A 23,054-nucleotide genomic window follows, 5' to 3' on the forward strand; every position below is an offset into this window, starting at 1 on the left:
TGACCCTGTAGGGTCTCAAGGCTGCTGCTGTCATAAATCAGCTGTCGGTGAGCTAAAATAATCTATTGTTTAATGTGGCTTGCTCCAGCTCTTAAAGATCCTCTGTCCATCTCCGCTGGTGTACACAGAACAGCATTCCATACCAAATATAGGCTTGAGTTGTGAGAAATATGTTTGTAATGACACATTTGTCCAGATAAGATATCTGAAATGGAAGGTGGAATGTGTAATTCAAGGGATGAGCATACTTTCCACTGTTAATATTTATTTCCACAGACTGTCCATTTATTGTCCAATAGTCATGGCAGAAGTGTTTGAGCGAGAGAAAGAAAAGTCTGTCTGCTGCGTAGCCGATGCTTCTATTGTTGAGGGACGTGACTCAAACCTTGTTTTATTCATGGGAAAGTGTTCATTTAGCTACATGGATAATTATGTGATTTGCTTTTTGTGTTTAGAAAAGAAAAGTTTGGAGCTACAGATGTGTTTGAATTGCAACTGAAAGCCATATGATTGATTTCACGCAGCAATGCAATGACGCCTTGAAAGCCAAATTCTCCCCAGAGTCAGATAATGAATATACTTGACAGTGATATTGATGTTGGGAAGTAAATGCCATTCACTTTGAAGTAAACATCCACACACAGTTGCCTATGTTGGCTATGATGATTCAGGCATGCCTGTTTTATCAGACTTCGGGACATGAATATGGATGCAAGGAAACAGCCTGTTTCGACCTGAAACATGCATATCAAGAAGAAACATTCCACCGCTCCCCCACGCAGTGTGTGGTCTGGGGCATCAATCAAACAAAGAGAAGGAACATTTTTACATTTCAAATTTGCTGCATTTCAAAAGCTCCACTGTCTGTGGGTTATGCCTCGCATAAGGCTGGCAGACAAAGGATTGCACAGGGCGAGATGACTCAAGTGACAAACGGGTGGTTAGGAATTTGCTCAGCTCGGAAACCCATCATTACTGGCAATATGAGAGTATCGCAGCTCTAGCCAATTAAAATGTGACCTCGGCTTTCAGTGTTGGAACGGGATACATATGAGATATATTTTGCATCATGTGTTGAATAATTGAAACTGTGTTGACGGTGATGAGCTACTCGCAAACAATTAGCATACCAAAAGGGAGTTGAAGTTAAAGAAAAGGGCTCAATATAAATGATCATAAAAACACACGTACATGCAACATCTAAAAACCACCCGCCTCTTCATAGCACTGTTACACAACAGATGACTAAAATTAGTTTATCTTTTCACGATACTTAGAACTACTTAAAGGGCCAGTGATGTGTATATATGAGATGGAATTTATTCCTCAGTTTACCAGTATCACAACTGTGTAAATACGTTTTAGACCAACAGAAAGTTTCTTTTTTCCCCTCATAACAAAGATAAGGGTTTATCTCGCGCAAAACAGGCAGAACAAACAGCAGAGCTGCTTTCAAAGCGGGTTTCTATAATTGAATTGCAAAACCACCATCGCTCATTTCTGCACTCACTCTCTCTTGAAGCCATCCTTATTTGTCGCCACAGGACAGTAATTATGGACATGTGACATTTAGACAGGACGGCTTTCCAACAGTATTAGACTGGGCAGAGGAGAACCACTGAACAGATGACCGACTTACATCCTGATTATAGGAGGAGCAGACATCCGTATGTCCCAGTCTGGGGAAGTGCACCGACTAACAGGCGGACATATGTGTGCTTAGTGACCGTAAGCTATCTTGGTACCAGGCACTGGCTGGTGGTCAGTAAACACAGGATTCCCATTGGCAAAGGTAATGACAGTTACAGTGGCTTGGGAGGGGCTGGGGGATGCCAGCTGACAGATCAGGTGTCAGATCGGGCCAGCATGCCCTCGATAGGTTTTCAGAGTGGAAATTGGATAGTTTGGTTGGTCAGAATCTGGTTGGTGTTCTCCAACACACCCACGCTTAGCCCTCTGCTTTCTGCCTTCTGGTAAGATCCCTCTGTGGGCCTATCAGGATACGCACCCTTCCTGTGTGCGCATAAACACACATGAATGCACATACGCTTGTGCGTAGTTCATTGTTGACTTCGGTGCCGACAGGGTTACCTCCTTACCAAAATATCTGTTTCATCATCCTTCATATTTGTCTTTCGACACAGGTGTTCCTCTTTCCTGTTTGCTGCTGTTGAGTCAGGTTGTACTGCAGGTTACACTCCATTCAGTGTCATAGGACCGTGGCGTGAAGGTCTATTGCTTTTTAATAAATTAATTTGGTGTATATTTAGTCTCTCTACATTTTTAAGCAATAACCGAAACATAATAGCCATGGCTTTAGAGTTTTGTTGTTCTAGTTTAGTTCAATATTTTATCTTGGTCATTTTAATTATTTACATATGTATATTTTTTCTATAGGCTAACATTCTGTACACAGTGTGGATTTTTTATTTAGTATTTTTTCCCCCACAGTTTACATTTTTGTTATTCAGACGTGTGAGCAGATTAAAGCTTGAAGCTTTTACCTGGCAACCTGTTGCTTCCAGAGGTTATGCTTATGCAGGAATGCAAGCAGACTTACAAGCTCTTACAAGTTGAGCCAACACTTTTTTAGCAAGGCATTTGTGCAAACCAGATGACCTTTTCACATATAATAAGCACCAGCAGTATAGCGGTCATTTTAGACCATGATTAACATTAAAGGGGCTCTGCCCAGGATTCATACTCATGACCCAGTGCGTTTCAGTCAGCTGTTTTTAAAAGGAGTGCCACAACTGTTTGTGACCTTTATGAATGTGTTGCTCAACATCAAATGTAACAGAAAATTGTACAAACCCTGCAGATTAAATGCGAATGACATTGGTGGAGTATAGAAAAGAAAAAAACGAAAAGCCTTCGCTCAACTCCCACCTTTCCTCTTTCTTAGAATGCTGCTATTTGCTTTGGGCAAATGGACTGCAGTTGCACAACAGTGCAGCCATCAGCGCTTCAAAACTTCACACACACATTTGGGGACACAAACAGATACACACACACACTAACTGCAGTAAACACCGTTTGGAAAAGCTGGCCAAGGCAATTTGCTGCATTACAGGATTGTTTTTCCATTCAGTTCAACTCAAGAGACCCTTAAATTAGAAAGACCTGCAGTGAGCCATTTTACACCTACTCCCACGCTAAGCTGTTATTGAATTGTAACAGAGAGAGACCTCAGTTTCAGAAGAAGTACCTGCTTGCTGACCCCCAGAGCATGTGAAAATGCATTGTGGGTTCTGACGTGTTATGCGTCTTAACTTTGTTTGTATCTTACATCACAGGAATCCCCTCTGACGGATACGCTCTTGTTATTCATCCTGAGATATGCATTTGAGAAAACATGGTCCAGATTAGTTGCCTTGGGTGGACCTCCTCATATCCAGAAGCTTATTGATGGGTGGTCCAACACCAGCAGAACAAGTGGCCTTGGTAAACTGACTGACATTCAAATATGTTAACCCTCTGGAGTCTGGGCGCATGTTCTCCATTCTACAAAAAAATGTAAATTCACCTTTTAAAGGCTTTTGCATGTGACACATACCCACATACACATACATCAAACATTCCAGAACAATCTCAGCTCTCTATACAATGAGGCTCAATTGTCTTCGCGCCGTGTTCTCTGGCTTCTGACTGACAGGTTGCTAATGAGCCTCACCTGTGTGGTGGGTCGGTCCTTTGTGATTTACTGAGTGTTCATTGGTTGTTTGTTTCGCAAAATGTTGACAGACAAACGGATTGACCAATCACGGTGAAGGGTTTCGTGTGACGAGTTCTTTCCGCGCCGCGTCACCCGACACGTCGCCCCTCTGTGTCTCTGTGGGTCGGAGGAGCAGACGGGGGGGAAGGAGGCGGAGGAGGAAACCCGACTGATTCATCCACAAACTCAGTTTTAAAAACGGAAACAGTGTCAAACCGCACTCAGAGGAGTGCAAAAACTTCAACGCACACCGGAAGTAAACAATGTTGCGTTAATTGCGTTAAAATATTTTAGGCTTTGGGAAAGTCCAGATTTAAGTCACGAGGCCTACTGAACGTCGTCAAAATTCCATAAAATGGCTTTATGATGTATGATTTAAATAGCTGTAGGGTTATTGCATAATTTTACTAGCAGGTTCAAAGAACAAGCCCAAAAACACAACCGATCAATTTCACTGGAAATCCCTTGCGCATAATTCTAAGATTAAGTTAAATTATTCTTTGTGTTCAGAAAAACATCTTTCACACATTCACTTGTATCACATAAATAAAGTTAACACCATACTCCAAAAGATTGTGTGAATTTAGCTTTTATTTTCTTCCTACCTTTTAATTTCTACAACCTTGGAAAATTCTATTTTTATATCTTAGAAAAATAAAAAAAGTATAAAGTTGCCATATCTCTCGAGATTACATGCTCGTATCCATCCACCCTTCACAGTCCTGTCCTTGGCCAGAGTAGGCAGTTTCCCACCCCAGGGCTTGGCCATATGTGAGTGTTGGCTCAGTCCCTCATGTGAAGGTCATCCCTGACGGGACATGTGAGCCCCAGATTTTCACCCCTGGTGTTGGAAAGCAGGACTAATTGACTTTATAGCAGGCTGCGTGACACGCATTAGGACACAGTGACTGGACTACTAAGGGACAAAGGACACATTTACAGAGGGATGTGGCCACCTAGTAGGACTTCCTCAGCATGAACCACATAACGTGACTCGATTTCAGAGGAATGACTAAACACTGTGGCTAACTGTTTAATTACTCATATAGGCCTAATGGTTAATCCCAAAGAATTCCCCTCAATATGCAACAAGAAATAATTCAGACATTTTAGTTCATTACTTTTTCGCAGAGAGTTAGAGATCATTAGTCTGCCTGTTAAATACGAAGCTCCAGCCAGGAGATGGTTAGTTTAGAGTAAAGAGTGGCGGCGCGGAGAAACAGCTAGCATGGCTATGTGGAAAATAATCTGCTAAACATTGCTAAAGCTCATTTACCAACACCTTAATTCGTAAAAACTAATTATTTCTAAACAGATTTGTTCATGGTTTTACAAATGAATATCTGCATGACTATTGGCTTTGAAGGTGCTTTTTATGGCTGAATTATTATTAAAAAACAGAGCTATGCTAGCTGTTGTGTGGCTATTTCCTGCGTAACTGGTTGAGTCAGAGACGATTTGGTTAGACATTGACCTCAAGTGGTTATGGTCAGGAAAGCTTATTGGTCAAGGCATATATGACCAAACAAATCAGGCTACCATTACTTTGGCAGGCATGGATGCCTGGCTATTCAATGTCAGACAGGTCTTACCAGGAAAGGAAGCGTAATTCATAACGTGCTGTTACCCAAGTGCTTCAAGTGGTTATGCTAAGCTAAGCTAATTGACTGCTGGCTGTAGCGCGCGCACACACACACACACACACACACACACACACACACACACATACAGAGTAATCAGTGAACACTTATCAGTTCTCTTGAGCTCAGGTTTCAAAACAGTAAACCTGAGCTTTGTTAAATCCTCTAATGATCCTTATTGGCCGGCCTTCCTTCCACTTCCTGTGCCCCTTTCATCCCTGACGGGCCATGTGAGGACAAATCATTGTGGGGAGGCGACTTCGTAAACGGTGGTTTACGTGGTGTTTGATTAAACGTCAGGGCTGCCTGTTGACGGAGACGAGCCAGGGAGAAGCATTGTGCAATCAATGGGCTCGGTTAATTACAATAGATCAAATACAAGCTCCATGGCAACCTCTGCTACATTTTCCAAAACAAAGGTCTGCGAGGCTTTCAACATGCACGGCCGCTGTGACATGCGGTGTTACGCATGGCTGACACAGGGACGATTAGCAGTGAGCCAATGTTTATTTCTAGGGATGAGTGCAAACAGTAGTGGATGCATACTGCCATATTTAGGTTAGTTATCAGCACATATATGCGATATACCATGAATGAAGCATTTCATAACTAACATTAACCAGTTCACTGTACTAAACAGGGAGGCCTAAAGTACAGTATATAGCGTAACACTTTTTAAAAAGCTACATGGACATGGCTCTTTGGCAGTGTTGGAAAGTTGGTCTGAAATATATTGACATCAGTTTGAGATAGATTGCTGTTTAATTTTGTACATATGAGTCCAAGGTTGTTCAATCTTGTATCTGGTGCTCTCCTGACTTTTCTTCTAGTGCCATGATATGATCGTACCATCTGTGGTTTTAAATGTCTCAGTTGTTCGAAGGATTTTCATGAAATTTCTTTCCGATAGTAATGCTGCCTTTATAAGATTTAAAAAATGTGATCAAATAATGCTTTTCCAACCAGACTCATCTGTATTTTGTGTTTAGGTCTAACTTGCAAATGTTAGCATGCTAACATGCTAAAGATTAGATATCGGCATAACACTTTTTAAACACCTTTTCATATATTCAGGACATTGTAATTATATAGAAGGACACTGTACAAGAAGGCTGCCATCCTTATGAAAACATCCACATCTGAGTTGAAAATCATTAACCCTACCAACCTTGTTAATGAGCAAAAACGTGTACATACTTATTGCTCGTGTGCCTCCCTAAACTTGCTGTAAATGGATCTATAGTGAACATTATAACTGCCGAATATGATAAGAACAGTAATAATTTACTGATGATAATTTAATAACTTGTTGTATACAGCACCTTTCATTCAGGTGGTAGTTTAAAATGTTTTCATTAAAGTTCAAAAAGAAGATAATTAATCAAAACAAACAAATTAAAACAAAACCAAGCAATAAGGTAAAGGAAGGCATATGTCCACTAACACATGTAAACAAGAGTGACAGGCAATGCTGATTGAGTATTGATTAGATTTTCAATTACAATGTTAATGCAGTGTGCATCTCTTATAGTCCTGGGAGGGAATTCCATAGTTGTGGTGTAAAGTAAAAAAAGGCTGAGCTGCTGAATTGTCTTAGTTAAATAACTCTAGGATCTTAGAGGCCTTGAAGGATTATAAAACCACTAAGAATTCGTAATGTAGGCTGATCCCAACCCATTAAGGGCCTTGTAAACAAGTAAAAAGAACTTGAAGATAAATCCTTAGAGACACTGGGAGCCAGTGCAAGTTATGGGGTGACGTGCTCTCTTTCTCTTGTTCTAGTTAAAAGCCTGGCAGCTGAGTTCTGAGTTAAGTGTAATTTGTCAATGGATTGTTTTGGTAGACCTTTGAATAGAGCATTACAGTAATCTAGTTTTTTGGCATCTTGTTAGGAAAGGAACAGCCTTTGCGTTGGTCACCTTTTTTATTTTGCATTTAAAATTCAAGTCCGATGCCAAGGCGTCGTGACTTCTGATTTAACCCGTGAGGCTAAACTACCAAGTTTGGTGAGAATATCAGCGTGTTAGCAGTCTAAACGGCACGGGCTGTGCTGAGCTCGTGCCTAAATACAGCCTCCCAGAGCGGCCCGTATGACTGCAGGCTCGAGGTCTTGTTCTCCATGTATATCTTTGTATTCACCGTCCAAACTCTACAAAATAAAACAAACATCTCACAAGACAATAATATAAAATTACCAAATTTCTCTGGGGATGAATAAAGTATCTATCTATCTATCTATCTATCTATCTTTCTATCTAATAGAAACCGTAAACACCAAACAAATCCAGCGTGGTTTCTACTATGAATAATGTTTTAAAATATCTATATTTAAGCACCACAATGCAGACTGATAAACAGTGGAGTTTGTGTTCTCTGGAATGATGTACTCACTCCGAATAGTTCGAGCCGTACATCTGCGAGTGAGCCGGCTTTTCAAAGATGTTTCAAAACCCACTCAAGAAATCATCTCAAACTTCTACTTTCACTGCAGTTAGGAAGTCGTGTGTTCTCTGAGAGTCGTGACTGAGACGGACACTCATGCCGTCTGTCTATCGGCTCGCAGCAGGCTCCGCCAACAGGCCACCGGCGATGGGGTCTGTCTGCTTCAGACACCAGATCTGTTCTAGTAAACTCACTGAAGTTGGCTCTCACATGCAAACCGAGAGCCAACCTCGAGAACAAATGTTGAGCGCAAATAAAACTCAGAGATTCATACCCTCATAACTCAGTGTCCCTCTCTCTGCACTGCTTTCTCTCTTTGACCATTCGGTGCCCTTGTTTATTTATTCCTCCGTCTCGATCTGTTTTCTCAGCCCGTTCCCCTCTTCTTCCCGCCTCTACCCGCTCTCGTCTCAAATTAGTGTAAAATTCCCCAGCGTGCTTGTTATGTTCGTTGGGAAAGCAGTACCTACCAGATTACAAGTATCCTATTCGTGGATGCCTTCTATCAATTCTCATTCATGTGTGAGAGGGCAGCTCTCAGACACTAAAGTAGCTCCGTCTGTGTGTGTTTGTTACTGTGTGTGTGTGTGTGTGTGTGTCAGGGCAGGTCCGTCATGAGAGCGGAGGGCCTGCATTCCTCTGTGCAGTACCAAATCCTCATGGGATAGACCTCATTAGTGGACTAGCTGTTCCCAGGCTGTCTTATAGCCACTGTGTGTGTGTGTGTGTGTGTGTGTGTGTGTGCGTGTGTGTGTGTGGAGGTGAAAGCACTTGTTTAAACGGTCACACATTTGTCGTGTCATCTAGTAGCCTCTGTGTGTCCTCTTCCCTTTTTGTAATCGTGTGATGCTCCTATGATATTCTGTGTAAAGTGTCAAAAGACGGGCTTCCTGCCTGCGTCTGTCAGAGAGGCAGAACGGGGAGTTCAGGGAAGTCTACAAGCGGATGAAATGTTCTCAGGGGACTAGCTTGCCTCGCGGACTCTTTTCAACCTCGGCGGAATCGCAAATGGACACACACACACAACCGCACTGTCCTCCTTTTTCTCCATGCTGTCATGCACTGAAGTGTCCCTGAGAGACACTTAACACATCACTCAGGGACTCTGTGTTTCCAGACATAGCTTTGACCCCCCGTGGTTGACCCGAACTGGGCCTGACAGCTCCTCATGTCACATTCTGTCTTTGGTTTCACGTTTTTTTTTCAGGCTGAGGAGAGCGCGAGGACAAGAGGGGGAGGGGTGGGGGCACTTCACACTTGAGCAACAACATTGAGTCAATCAGCAGTAAAATAGCTCATATAACATTTAAGTATATGGTTCTATAGAGTGGCAAAGTCCCGCCCCTTCCAGCGTCTCCCATGGGACCTTATTTGGGAAAGAAATGTACAGTACGGGGGGGGGGGGGTACGATTAATATTTTTTGGATTACGTTTGAAATGTCGCAGTTTGTCGTAAGTACCATTTAGTTTTGTATGAAACCGATCAGTGAACGACATCAACATCCTGTACGTCACCAACACCAACATGGCCGTTACCTTCTTGGTTTCCTCGCCAGCTAGGTGACGTAGCTATGTTCCATTCACAAATGTAACGTTATCTTACCTGATGTGTTTTATCCATCAACTTTTTTTTATCAACGCTTTGAATCATGGGGGGGGATCAGAAATGTTTAGTTTCTCTCTGTTTTATATATATTTTGTTTCCAGACTGAGGTCCCATGATGGTCCACCAGAAGGTCCTGCCCTTGAATGCAGACTGGCCAATCATAGTGTAGCATCCACCAGCAGCTTTATAAACATTACATTTCTATAAAATCCTATGGAGCTAAGAGGAGCAGATTAGTGCATCATTAACTAGAGTACTGAGTACTTCAGTACTGAGTAAACTGAAAATAATCACATGCTGCTTTTGTTCTTTAATGCCTGTATGAGTGAATACATAAGGGAATATGTCGTTCCTTAATTTCATTGTATTCTGTCTGGACTGCCAGGTGATTTGGTGATTCTCTTTACACTGTGATCCGTAGCTTTAGCTTTTAGTTTGTCCTGCTAAATCAGTTTGACATCCTGGATATATCCTCCAAATGCATATTGTAAACCCATTTGTCAGCTTTTTTCTCTGTAATCACTTTTTCATTTTCCAAAGATTTAATATGATTTATTCAGGGAGTGCAGTTAGTGACAGTTTGGGCTTAATGGCAGCTCTGACAGCTTGACGGAGTAGCAGCAGATGGTGAGGCTTAGCTAAAGGTCAATTCATCTGTGGCCAAGGTTCAGAAACTGTTTATGGAGTTATGGTTCATAATAATAATAGTGTAATGAACGATAGCAGAGGTACAGAGAGGCTGATAGGAGTGTCCTGTTCTACTAGGAAGTGGTTGATCTCTGCTCACCTGGCAGGAACCTGACACACACACACATACACACACGGACACACGCACACACACACACACAATTAGGCTCACAATGACCCACTTATCCCAGGTTGTTGGCTGATGAGAGGCAAGGGCAAGATTAAAAAAAGAAGAAGAAAAAGGCAAACACAGAATCATGCACACAGCGCTACACTCCAAGGCTGAGGCGACAGTGAGCTCCTGAGCCAAGGCCTCCCTCACTGATCACAACACAGCGCTGTCTGATAAGCATCTTGTGCAACACACAGATGCAAGCGTGTGCTCTCTCTCTCTCTCTCTTCTCTCTCGCACACACACTTCTTTTGAAAGTGGATGATTTCGACATCATTAACAGCCATGGGGCAGAATAGATATATAATATACTGATACTGTAAGATAACCTCTAACTGGGTAAATAATAAATTAAATGCATGTCTGTTTTTGTCCAGATATTTTATCTTGTGAAGGCTAATATGACTTAAAGTACATCAAACATCAAAATCCCCCCCCCCCCCCCCCCCACACACACTCACTCACTCACTCACTCACTCGTGCGCACCAGGTTTCTCACTTCCCTCTTATTATTTGCAAACATTGATTTATGCTGCGCGGGGATGTCCAAGTGACGCCACTATCAGCCATTGGAAAGTCAACAAGACGTCGCTTTCTGCTTTTCTCACCATCAGATGACATAGTGTAGCGGAGCACATCGGCCCAATGCTGACACACACACACCAAGACGAAGGCGGATTTACAGATTGATTTAGACTTGTACCTGTGATCCTGGAATGCAGGACATATACTGTACAAGTGCGGTTCTGACTTCCTTGAGAACAGGTACACTGCCTTTCATGCTGGTGCATACATCAGGTAAATGGGAGGCTGGGTGGTGTCTACAAGTTGGCAAGACATTCCGGAGCAGCTCCAGGTCTCCCGTCTTCACTTCTGTAGTTACACATGAAAACGTGCAATCTAGTTTAAACACACACAGTCACCAAAAACATCCTCCTGAGGAGTGAATAATTCTATATATTTACCCATCACGTATGGGGTTTATGTTGATCTGTAAACGTTGGAACAAACCTTTTAATGTGATTGCTCTTCTCTTACAGATGTTATCGTATGTCCCCGGAGTTCATATTAGTTGATGTATCCCTCTTTGTATTTACATTTGGATGTGTTTGATGAACTATCATTTTAACGAGCAGTTTCTATGATAATCTTTACCGTTGGGACATTTTCTTGTCCTTGAGCGTTTTCCATAGATTCATGTTTTTTTTGCCTTGCATGGGAGTATCAGACATAGCTCTCATCTGATTGGTCCAGTCTGAGAGTAGATGGACTTGCATTATGACCATCTGAGTGATGAATGTGTTGGTGTCTATAGATATTGCTTGTTCTGCTTTGTGATGATATAGTTGACAAAACCTGCAAAGATCTCACAGGCATCGAAACATTACTCTGTTGAATTAAAAACGCACTGCAAAGATCTTTTGCCGGACCATTAAAAATGCACAACACATATGTCGTTGAAGGGCGGAAGACAAACGCACACACACACACACACACACACACACACACACACACACACACACACACACACACACACACACACACACACACACACACACACACACACACACACACACACACACACACACACACACACACACACACACACACACACACACACATTCACTTATATACACTCATATGTAACCTGGTTTGCTGGTGTGAAATCCAGGGATTGTGGCGGGGTTCAGAGTTCTAGAACACCAGCAACACACAGCGAGTCTACCAGAGGAACCACAGAGTGTGTGAGACACACACACACACACACACACACACACATGCACAGAAACCTACACGCACCATAGCAGCGCTGTCAGTGAGTCAGTGTGTGAGTCACACTCCGGCTATGCTGCCTCTCGATTTTATAACAGCCGCCAGCACGGCACTGTATTTAATATTCCAAACAACTGTACTGTCGGAGTCTGTGGCAGACATGCACATATAATAACATCAGTACTGTCTCTCAATCTCACACGCACACACACACACACACACCATTAGATTTTCTTTGGCAAATTACGCCTGCACAAATATGATTTGGGAGTTCTGTTCTGGGGTCAGCTGAAGCTCAGTGGGAAGAGTGGTCGTCCCACAACCACAAGGTACCCGGTTTGATCCCCACTCTCCCCATTAGTTGCATGTTGAAGTGTCCTTGAGCAAGACACTGAACCCCCAGTTGCTGCCCGGGTGCTTCACTGCAGCCCAATGCGCCTTAATAACTAAGTTAAATGCAGAGAAGAATGCAGAGAAGATCAAAAAGGATACATTATTATTATTACACTCACTTTCATGCCTTTTCTCCTTCATTCAAGCACACACTGATGCATGCCCATCACTGTGGAAGACTGCAGTTGAGTCAGAGGGGGAAAGGAGGGAATCCTTACCTCTTCTTTAACCAGATCTATGGGAGAGCCAATCATAGGACTCTGCAGCACAGATACTGACTCCATTAGGGTTGACCTATGAATCATCTCTCTATACAATCACACAACACACTGCAGCTGTAGGTGGAGGAAGATATGGAATGGTGTGTACTTGAAATGTCACGTCAAGACATGTCTCTACACCTGTGTCAGTTTCTGAGGTGGAATACCGAATCCTCATGAGACAAAGCAAACACAAACAATGGCTCCTACTAGCACTAATGTGGTTGGTTTTGACTTTAATATGGATACGGACCACTTGCATGTACTGGTAGACTCGACTCAGTCAGTTCACGAGTATTATTGTTTGCATAAAACTGCCCTCTCATGAGGGCGGAGGCCGAAACGATTCAGTCTAGTTTAAAATGCTTAAATTACATATCTGGATATTTTAGTCTCGCAGTTCGAAGATTTCTTTTGTGGCTTTTAAATGCAATTACTCTGCTTCTCTCGAGAGATAACTGATAACAGGTACTCCCCACACACACAGCCACAATTTCACTGCAGCAACCTACAGGTTGAAAAGAACACAATGTCTCCATATCTTCATTTCACCCGAAAAAAGAGCCCATGTAATATAAGCTTTGCACACTGCCCTCTGCTGGTGAGTCTGGGGGAGTGAACAACCTCAGTAACTGGCACATCGATTAAAAGGGTTTTTCAACAAAAACATTCGTTTGTTTGCTTGTTTCTTTTATTGGAAGGACTCCATCCATCCATTATCAATACCGCTTATCCTCATTAGGGTCGCGGGGGCGCTGGAGCCGATCCCAGCTGACATACACTCTAAAAAAAAGAAAGTTGAGTCAACTTAAAAAAGTGAGGCAACCAGCTGCAAAGCCTTTTTGAGTTCACTCAACTAAGGGCTAATGTGTTGTGTCAACTTATGATAAGAAGTTCACTCAAAGTGATATCTTAAGTTTGTCAAACGTAACATTACTATTCAGACGTACTTATGTATTTAACTTAACACTACTTAAAATATTGCATTTGATAGTTACATCTACTCATGTACTTAAGTTCAGAACACTTAAAATATTAAATTGGAGAAACTTTAAATTGTGTGTTCTTGTAGATTAAAAACATACATCAACAGCACTTAACATTTTTTGTTGAGAAATGTTTTGTTGAGAGAACTTACTTTTAACTTAAAATGTTTTGTTGAGAGAACTTACTTTTAACTTAAAATGTTTTGTTGAGAGAACTTACTTTTAACTTTAAATGTTTTGTTACTAAATTTCACTGCCCATTATTTGAGTACACTCAACATTTTTTGCAACGTTGCCTTCATTTAAATTAATTAAAAATGTACACCGTTTTCTTTGGAAAAGTCAACAGTTAAAGAAAACAAACTTCTTCAAATACAAAATGTTTATTAACAATAACTAAACATTTGTTTGCTTAACTATATGAATTCCAGGTGTCAACACTTGAACATAGACAGCAGAGGGTCAACATCCTTAAAAATCAAAATGGCTGCATAAAGAAAAAAAAAGAAAAAATTCTGTTTTGTGAATCCAAAATCAAGGCCTTGAAACAAGCTTTGGAACATGGTTGTGACACGAGTGTAGCCGTCACGAGTAGGTTCCCCCCCCTAAAGCACCAATAAGCAACAAGTAGGCAGAGGGATATTCGGTAATAAGGTTTATTCCGACAGCAGACTGTGTCTCTGCTCTCGAACGCTCCTCTCCTGTCTGTCCAGCTCCTTTAGGGAGACAGACTCAGATAACCAACACAGATAGTCATCAGCTGGACTGATTACCAATCTGATTACCAATCAGTCCAGCTGATGACAATCAGACACCGTTCCCTGAACCACACCCCCGCTCCACCCACTCTGCAGTATTCCCAGTTCAACTCCTTTCACGTAAGATTCCTCCTGGTCTGTATTCTACACAAAAACAAGCATACAGAGACTATAATAAATATTCACCGCCGCTTTTAAATTTTCTTTTTTTCTTCTTCCCATTCTGTAACAATACAATTTAAAAGTCAAAAAAATTTTAATGCAGATTTTAAAAACTAAAATATACCACTTTCATACAAGAGTCACCTCCTACACATTAGTATTATAGTATTTCAATCTTCATAGTCTGTTAAATTAAATAAATAAATTGAGCAAAATACAGGGAAACATTTGCTCTCACGGTACAGGCTCCCTTTAATTCAATAAGTGACAAAAACCTGAACTGGAGCAAATCTGCCATTAAACAATGGACAATATCCTTCCAAATCGAATCCATATCTAAATATAATAAACAAACAATGGTATCAAAAACCAATGTATTTTAAACAGGGGCTAAAGAAAATATTTTTATATTATTTTATTATTTAAAATATAAGATTAAAGTAGTATATATATGTATTTACATATATATATGTATTTATATATGTATTTGTATATATATATATGTGTGTGTGTTTACTGACATACATCCGCAGTGGCCTTAGTTACCTCAGCAGATGCCCAAACCACTATATTAAGTTTTCTCAACTTAACATTTTAAGTGGATTCCACTCTTTATTAATGAAATTGACATTTTGAGTGAGTTCAACTTTTTTCAAAGGCATTTGTTGACTCAACTTAAAAAAATGTGTTCGGACAACACATTTGAAGTTGGGCTTTTTAGAGTGTAGGGCGAAGGCGGGGGACACCCTGGACAGGCCGCCAGTCCATCGAGGAAGGACTCCACTTGGCAATAGTTGCATTTATTGGTAGTTTTGGAAGTCATCTGCAAAACCGTATTTGAAGAAACAAGCAATTTAGTTTAACGTTTAGAGAAATACGTGTGGCAAACGAGAGGGCTTCTAGCAATTTAGGATCAGTGGCTTGAGGCTCAAGGGAAAGGTGCTGCGTATGAAAGTAGCTGCATGAGACGACTGTGCAGCGGTTGACATGTGCTGTGGGAGTTGGGGTTGATGGGAGTGGCATGACGCCGAGGGGCAATGAGTCAGTCAACGATAAGGACCTGGGGTTATGACTGACCTCTCTCAACTGGCCCTCTTCCTGCTTGTACTCCTCCTTCTTTGTCTTCACATCTGGTCTGTTGCATGGGTATTCCTTCTTGTTTTCTTTTTACAGTCAGTGACTCATAACGCACCTCTTGCCTCCTTGGCACCTTTGACTCTTGGCCAACGTGCAGATTGGTCTAACTTCTAGACTCACATGAAGATTTATTTTCTTTCGGAGCCTTTTCTCTCTCCTGTCGCCGTCCATTCTTCTGCTCTGTGTTAAGGGAGTGGAGCCTTTAGGTTTATGTGCAATTGCAAAAGCTCTCTGACTCACACAAACACACATTTTATAGGCGATGACTCATTGCAACACAGGCCATTCAGAGCCACAGTAGGCCTACACCAAAGTAAAATGGGTATGTGAGTGCGTGTCAGTGTGACTGTTTGCACAAACATGAACCTTTATATGCATTAAGGTGGTGTTGCACAGAGGGCTGATGACACACCACCTACGCAGCTATTATCTCAGGCGACGAGATAATCAGTGCTGCTGCAAGGGAGGTTTCGGTCACCCTCATTTGTGTTGGAGCAAATGTCTTTTTGTTGCGTGCACGGCCGCTCCATGAATTCTGTTTGTGCAGGTGTGTGTATGTGTGTATGTTGGTTCTTTGCATACATATAATATGTGTGCGTTTATATGCACAAGTCCAAGGGCAGAAACATGTTCAGTATGTTCAGCAGATGAGGAATAATAAATGTGTTGAGTGACTCATGAAAGACAGACATAGAAGCCATTAGCCTCCACTGTGGCAGACAACACATACTGTGCCACACACACACACACACACACGCGCGCACACACACACTGAATGGTGCAAAATGTCCCAGCTTCATTTGTACAACTTTTACATTTCTGTGGAAAAGATGACTCACGTTCTGTGGTCGTCATGTAACTATCACTTAGGCTGATTCACACAATTTCTAAAATAACAATCAAACTCCCTGCTGCCATTTCTATGCAAAGTGACTGAGGGTACACAATGTACTTATTATAGAATAGTAATTCACGAGAATAATACAACTTGTGGCTTTTTACATTTTATTCATAAAGATGACTAACGTGGTGCAATAAAATGCATTGGTAGTTCCAGTACAATATGAATGTAGTGCTTCAAAATGTTTTATATAAAAATATATAAGACATATAATAATTGGCTGAAATATCAGAGACAAATATTAGTAAAGGACAACATGTTCTCTTACAAAGCATCACACAGCTACAACAGTCGTGCACTACAATACTGCTCAGACCACCCGAGTGGTGAATTTGGCAATGACACAGTAATATACTTTATTTTATACGTTTTTTTCTCCATACTGAAAAACAAAAAATTAGGCACAAATTAATGTTCATCATCTGTGTCCTCGTCTTCCTCCTCTGATTCATCTTCATCCTCTTCGTCATCCTCTTCCTCCCCCTCTCTTCTTGTCTGCCGACTGGAGGCTCTTTGTTGCTGTGACAACGAATAAACAGTCACTATGCACTTAAACACTTAGCAGGTAGACATTAAGCCCAATTGGTACTTCCGATTTTCTCCCAAATGTTTCACTCGGGGACATTACAGGTACGTGTGTGAACACGCCCCAATATGCACCAAATTCCTCAGGTTATACGTTTCTATATCTGTAGTGTAACACAATATGAACAGAAATATGTCTCATTTTGAAGGACTGCCAAGTCCATATCATATCTAAGAACGAGGCTCGATGTGCATCGTCAGTCCTGCTTTTGTTTGCAGTTTTCCTGCAATACACCTTTATAGCTGGGCTGAGTACCTGGCTGCTTCTGTGTTTGTTGTTTAGCAGAGATTGCAGATTCCCACAGATAAAAATCAAACCTAATCATGGCTGCAAAGTATGCTCTCGAGTTGTGGCACAAGATGCATTTGAGACCCGTTCTGATGACGTGCAAACTGCAATCTGCGCCTTGCAAGCTTCAACCTTGACATCTCTAGATACAAGATACAACATCTGAACACACCCTGTGGGACCTGAAGACAACACAGCTTAAAAAATGTCAAACGATGAAGACGAGCTGTCCAGACATGTTAAAATCCTATTGAAGTCACAAGTTAATGCAGGAGCCCGGTTAAGATGCTGGGGTACACTGGGAATGTAGGAGGGAATGCATGATGTCACTGGCATGCAATGATATGTGTGGAGATTTAAGCTGAATGCTACCGAGCTAATGCTGCGTATAAACTTTGACACAACTGGTTCAGACATTGGTGATTTATGCACCTGTCTCAACTGTTATGAGGAAGACTATATTTAGTTAGAAAAAGGGATTTTTTAAAAGTTCGTTATCCAATGAAACTAATAAATTCAAAGATGAAATACCAATGGCAGAAGAGAAACCAGGGATTATTGGGGGAATTTGTAATAAAGCATCTACGCACTGTCTGTATCTTACCTGTAAGGTCCCTGATGTACTCAGGAAGGACTCGGTCCGATCGAGGGAGGTTTTGGAATTAGCTCGCACTATGTCTAAGCGTGACTGGTAGTCAGGGGGGTGCAGCGAGCTCCTGAACACCTGCCGAAGACAGTAGGCGCTACGTTTTTCCAAAGGGAAACAGGAGAATGGAAGCAATGCCTACACATCAGTTACTTTAACGTGTCTCACTGAACACAATGCAAGAGAACCACGAATAAGAAAATGGCCTCGTCTTCACATTGTTAGTTAAGGGATGTAGCGCACTATGTGTCAGTATAAAAACATGTAGTCACAGGAGCAAAAACAAACAACTTGAATACTCATCAACTGGCAATCTTTCTTATACCGCACATGAACAAAGCAGCTCAACGGGTATGCCTCTGATAACACAGCAAACTGCCATTTAAACCACACCAAAAATTAATTCCACAAGAACTCAACAGGATTATCTTCATGCCTCTCACTGGGACTTTTACAGATGACTAAATCTCCCATACTTTGTTCTATGAGTCATTGAAAAACAGCCTCGTCTGGGTGAGGAGTTTCGCTTCAATATAAATGGAAGGAGATGATTCAGTGCAAACACACAGATGAGATGGCAATGGGTGGAGGAAAATAGCTCACGGGCAACTGCAGGAGGAGCCTTGTTTACTGAATCATTGATCCTTTGTTTCTTAAAATAGTAAGAGCCAACCTCTAAAAAAAAAAAATTGTAAACAGAAGAAAGAAGCTCGCTATGACTCTGAATTGTGAAGAGTTCACCGCAGGTTACTCCAAAGTCACCCCATGAGTTAGAGGGTGTGGACTATAGAGTATACACACGCAATGAGTCGTTGAGTAAAGGTATCATAAGACCATGACAGCTTGGACTTGTTAAATATAAGCCAGGTTAATAAAGCAGAAGGTGTACATGAAGCTCGATCAGCTTTCATCTCTAGTACATGAGCACACGTCCTTTCCTGTGTTTGTCTGTGACACATTAAGGCCGGCCAATAACTACACCTAAATTTGCATCTTCAAACATTTCCTGTGCACAAACACAGTAATGCTGGTCAAGCTGAAGCGGAGAGTCAGCCTACCTCCAGGTCCTCCTCCTCATCCACACTCTGAATGCTCTGGTAGGCCAAGGTATACACCTCCAAGGCCTTGGCGTGGAACGACATCTCCACCGTCACAAACTCACCAAAGATTTTCTTTCAGGGGAAAGACATGGATAATAATTAAGTGCCGAATAGCACTATTTTAAATAAATAACAATTACATGGAGCCAACAAGACATGAAATAGAGAAGAAAAAGAATACACTGTATTTCCAACCGATGGAATTGTAGCACTTCATTTTAGAAAGCTCAGCGCCGCAGACCTTGATGTCTCGGATCTTCTGCTTCTCAAACTCATCGATGGTCTCCTCCAGCTGCTTGGTGGTCCGTGTGGCGTCCATGGTTGCTCTCTGGAGCTCACTTTCCGCCTAATGGGAGAACAAAATTGAATATACAACATTCGGCTGACATTTTTGATAATAAGCATTTATTAAGATAGAATTTCAACAGCAGCACTTTATGCTTATTAATTTACTCATTAAAAACCTCCTACTTGATACCCATGCCAATAGCCTCCAACAGTCGAGCTGCAGTACCATAAGGTTCACACCTGCAGTTCCAGTCCCACCTATTTGCATAAGGCCTTCAGGTACGTAAATGCTAATGTGCTCATTAAACAGGAAGTGGAAAACAATAGCTTCTGCAATTTTGACACGCGTGTATCAGGCATGGATGCAATTTTACACCGTAACTACACACATAGGAAAAACATCTGCAAATCTGAGCACTGTCAAATGATCTGCTGCTATTACTTGTATTTCCTATAAGTCCTGAAGGTTGTGTATGTGTATGGTGTGACAATGGACACACTCCAGGGAGTTCATACGTTTGTGAGCACAAGTAATTTCCATTATGTGCTTCATATCAAATAAGAGTAATGAAAAAGATGAACAAATTAATTGATGTATGTTAATTTGCTACACCTCCATTTAATGGAAATGTGTCATACATTACCCGGGATGAGATGCACAAATACCAAGAGACACACCTGAGACTGAAAGCTTGGTCAAGGAAACATCACAAATATATGAGCCTGCATCAAACGGCTATAATTTCTACAAGTTTATCTTACTGCTGCAATATTAATAAATATCTATAATTACCAAGTAATTCAGTTATGCTCAAGATGATGCATGCAGGATACAGGTGATTGTTGTCACATTGAAAGCTACTTGTCCGTTTGATAGGAGGACATTTGAGAAACAAGGCAAGGATACAATGATCTGCCTGTCCGAGGGGTTCCTCTGTCTGGTCCGTTCAAGCTGAGCCATCTGTTTGGCTTCTCGGTCTCTGGCACTCTGAGTCGTCTTCAGATCCTCCTGCATGGATGCACGAGCACACAAGGACAAAGTAGTCATTATGAGAATGAACAATGATAGTCAATTATATATACATTTGTGTCGGGACATAATCAAACACATGTTGGGTGTGCTCAGTGTTTCCAGATCGAGACCTCGAGTACACTCTGGTGTAGGTTGTTAGTGTTTTCTTTATTCTGATACGGCACAGAATATTTTCTTAGCATGTAAACTCTGAAAAATACATGGCAACATTGTATGAGAGGGACTCCAACAAACAGTCATATATTTTGTCATGCTCAACATTTCTTTTAATCCTAAAACAAAATGCTGAGTGGGACATGATAACTATGGTGCAAAGAAGTGGGACGTTCCCAAATAAATCAACACTGCCGTCATGTGGCCATGTGGTGGTAATACCACTGACACGAAAATTGCCTCAGAACAAGCTAGGTCAATCTTGAAACATGTTGGCTATTTTTTTTAAAAAAGCTCCAATTCTGAGGATGTAACTGAAACCGAAGTAAGCGATGTTATATGGAGAAAGGTAAACAATTACTCCATCTTTGAGGCATGGTCCATTCTCTGTTCACGTTTCACCTCAATGGCAGCTGGAGCAGCATTACCTGTGTTTCTGTGTTTAAATGATTATGTCTCAACAGGTAACATCAGTTCGACAAACGTTAACCTATCGAAAGACTTTTCCTGTTCAACCATTCACAGTAAACTAGTTATGTCACATGTTTCTCTTTAAGCACCTATTGCACTAACTAGTGTAACTGAAAGATGGTTTAAGCCCTCTGTGACATTTGGAATCAGTGTAGTGGTGATCATGACTGTAGCTCATAGAAACACTCACCCTTTTACGCTTCACCACAGCTCCATAGCTTTTTAATGGCTCTATGACTTTGGATTCAAGTCTTTCCACCTGAAAGGAAAACACGTTTAAATCCGGTTTGGTTGTACATCGAGACTGTGAGATGAATATATTATACACTTATGAATGAAGTGAAAGCAGCAGAAGCTAAAATGAAGTAGTTTCACCTCAGCTTGGCGGTAGTCTTGAATCTTGGCCAGGTGGTCAGCAAACTGCTTCAGGCCCCTCTTCAGGTGGGGCGTTTCTGTGTCTGCGTACACGCCGATTTCCCGAACCAGGACATCCGACTTGTCTCGTAGTCTGGCTGTTTTACGGACATAGGCAGAAAACAGTTGGCACATCTCTCCGAAATGTTTCTCCACATTGGTGATGTTCTCCTGGATCTTTCTGGTCTGGTTGTCCCTGGAGAGAGTGACGGACGAGATGAACAGCGGCCATCAAATAGGACACACAAGTTGCACTAGTTTCACATATTTGCGCGGGGTAGAGATTATAACGTGTCGGTTCATCGATAACTAAAACATCTTAAATATGTCTGAGTAGGCCTACTGTGAAACCCATTTATGTAATAACAGCTGGCGGACGTTACCGTTATAGATACACATGCCATCTTACAAAAGGTAAAGCATACGTGCATTTAGCTTCTTTTTTATGTTTGTGGCTGACAGGATCAGTTGTATACTCATCTATTAGCTTAACAGGTCACTGGTTATATACGGATTTAATGTAAAGCGTGACAGCAAAAGCTGACTGAGAGCTAAGCTAGCTAACGTATGGGTGTTTTTTTTTTCCCCACGCAACTCGCTGGCGTTAAAAGAATAATAATTTTGACGCAGTGTGTCCCTTACCTCGCTCTTGCGTCGTGTGTTCGGCTCATCTTTGCAGAGAGGCAGTAAATTTGATCTTTTCAGTGTTCAGGAAGCCTATCTGAACGCAGGTTTAGCGCGAGCTAACAAGCTAACTATGCGGCGTCTCTCCAAAGCTAGAACGCCAGTCTCCCGTTTCCATGGAGTCACCCGGCGTTTCCGCTCGAGCAATGGATTCTGGGAAATTGAGCCATTTATACATCGATCTGTCTTGATACTACACCAGTCAAAAGGACAATATTGAAGTTTATTTCCTTATTTATCAGGGATCTTTTATTTACCAAAGTAATTTTCTTAGCAGATTATATATAAAAATCAACAATACGATAGTATAGTATAATAGATTAGACAACCGAACAAGTAAAGCAGCCCAAATCATGCTATACCCACCTCGACCAAATACTATAAAAATGCTGCAAACAAAAATGATAATTAAATAATGATATGCACCTTACATCTGTATACACGGGCCATTCTGTACAATCAGTACTTTTGATAGTTTCAGTATAAATTGCTGATAATACTGGACTGAATATCATTTATGTCACACTTTTATCCAACGGTTCTTCCTCCCTCTTTTTCACTGACACAGATCACGCCAGAGTGATGGCCGAATCATCAAAAGCAATTGGAGTTCAGCATTCTGCTCAATGCAGCAGGAGAATAAACAACAGACATCGCAGCCATTGCTGGACAGCCAGCTCGATCTACTGAGCCGCATGTATAGGATACTTAACTTAAACTTCAGTCACAGATTAAATTAGGTATTTTTACAGTGTAGTA

General features: G+C 41.5%; 1 protein-coding gene and 1 long non-coding RNA gene across 2 annotated transcripts; both read right to left on the reverse strand.

Moving 5' to 3' along the window:
• Positions 1 to 4,286: 4,286 nt before the first annotated feature.
• Positions 4,287 to 8,059, reverse strand: LOC130195509 (uncharacterized). The gene is made up of 2 exons (XR_008832074.1): positions 7,747 to 8,059; positions 4,287 to 7,504 (listed from the first exon to the last, which is right to left on the reverse strand). It is a non-coding gene; the product is annotated as an uncharacterized LOC130195509 (long non-coding RNA).
• Positions 8,060 to 16,719: 8,660 nt separating this feature from the next.
• On the reverse strand, positions 16,720 to 22,415 carry cibar1 (CBY1 interacting BAR domain containing 1). Its single transcript, XM_056411942.1, has 9 exons — positions 22,254 to 22,415; positions 21,573 to 21,807; positions 21,388 to 21,456; positions 20,448 to 20,549; positions 20,219 to 20,224; positions 19,494 to 19,598; positions 19,211 to 19,324; positions 18,111 to 18,230; positions 16,720 to 17,151 (listed from the first exon to the last, which is right to left on the reverse strand). The coding sequence occupies exons 1-9, from the start codon at positions 22,280 to 22,282 to the stop codon at positions 17,041 to 17,043; spliced, it is 891 nt and encodes a 296-aa protein (XP_056267917.1). The 5' UTR covers positions 22,283 to 22,415; the 3' UTR covers positions 16,720 to 17,040.
• Between the last annotated feature and the right edge of the window lie 639 nt (positions 22,416 to 23,054).

The sequence above is a fragment of the Pseudoliparis swirei genome, chromosome 1 (genome assembly GCF_029220125.1).
Source record: "Pseudoliparis swirei isolate HS2019 ecotype Mariana Trench chromosome 1, NWPU_hadal_v1, whole genome shotgun sequence".
NCBI classification, from domain to species: Eukaryota; Metazoa; Chordata; class Actinopteri; order Perciformes; family Liparidae; genus Pseudoliparis; species Pseudoliparis swirei.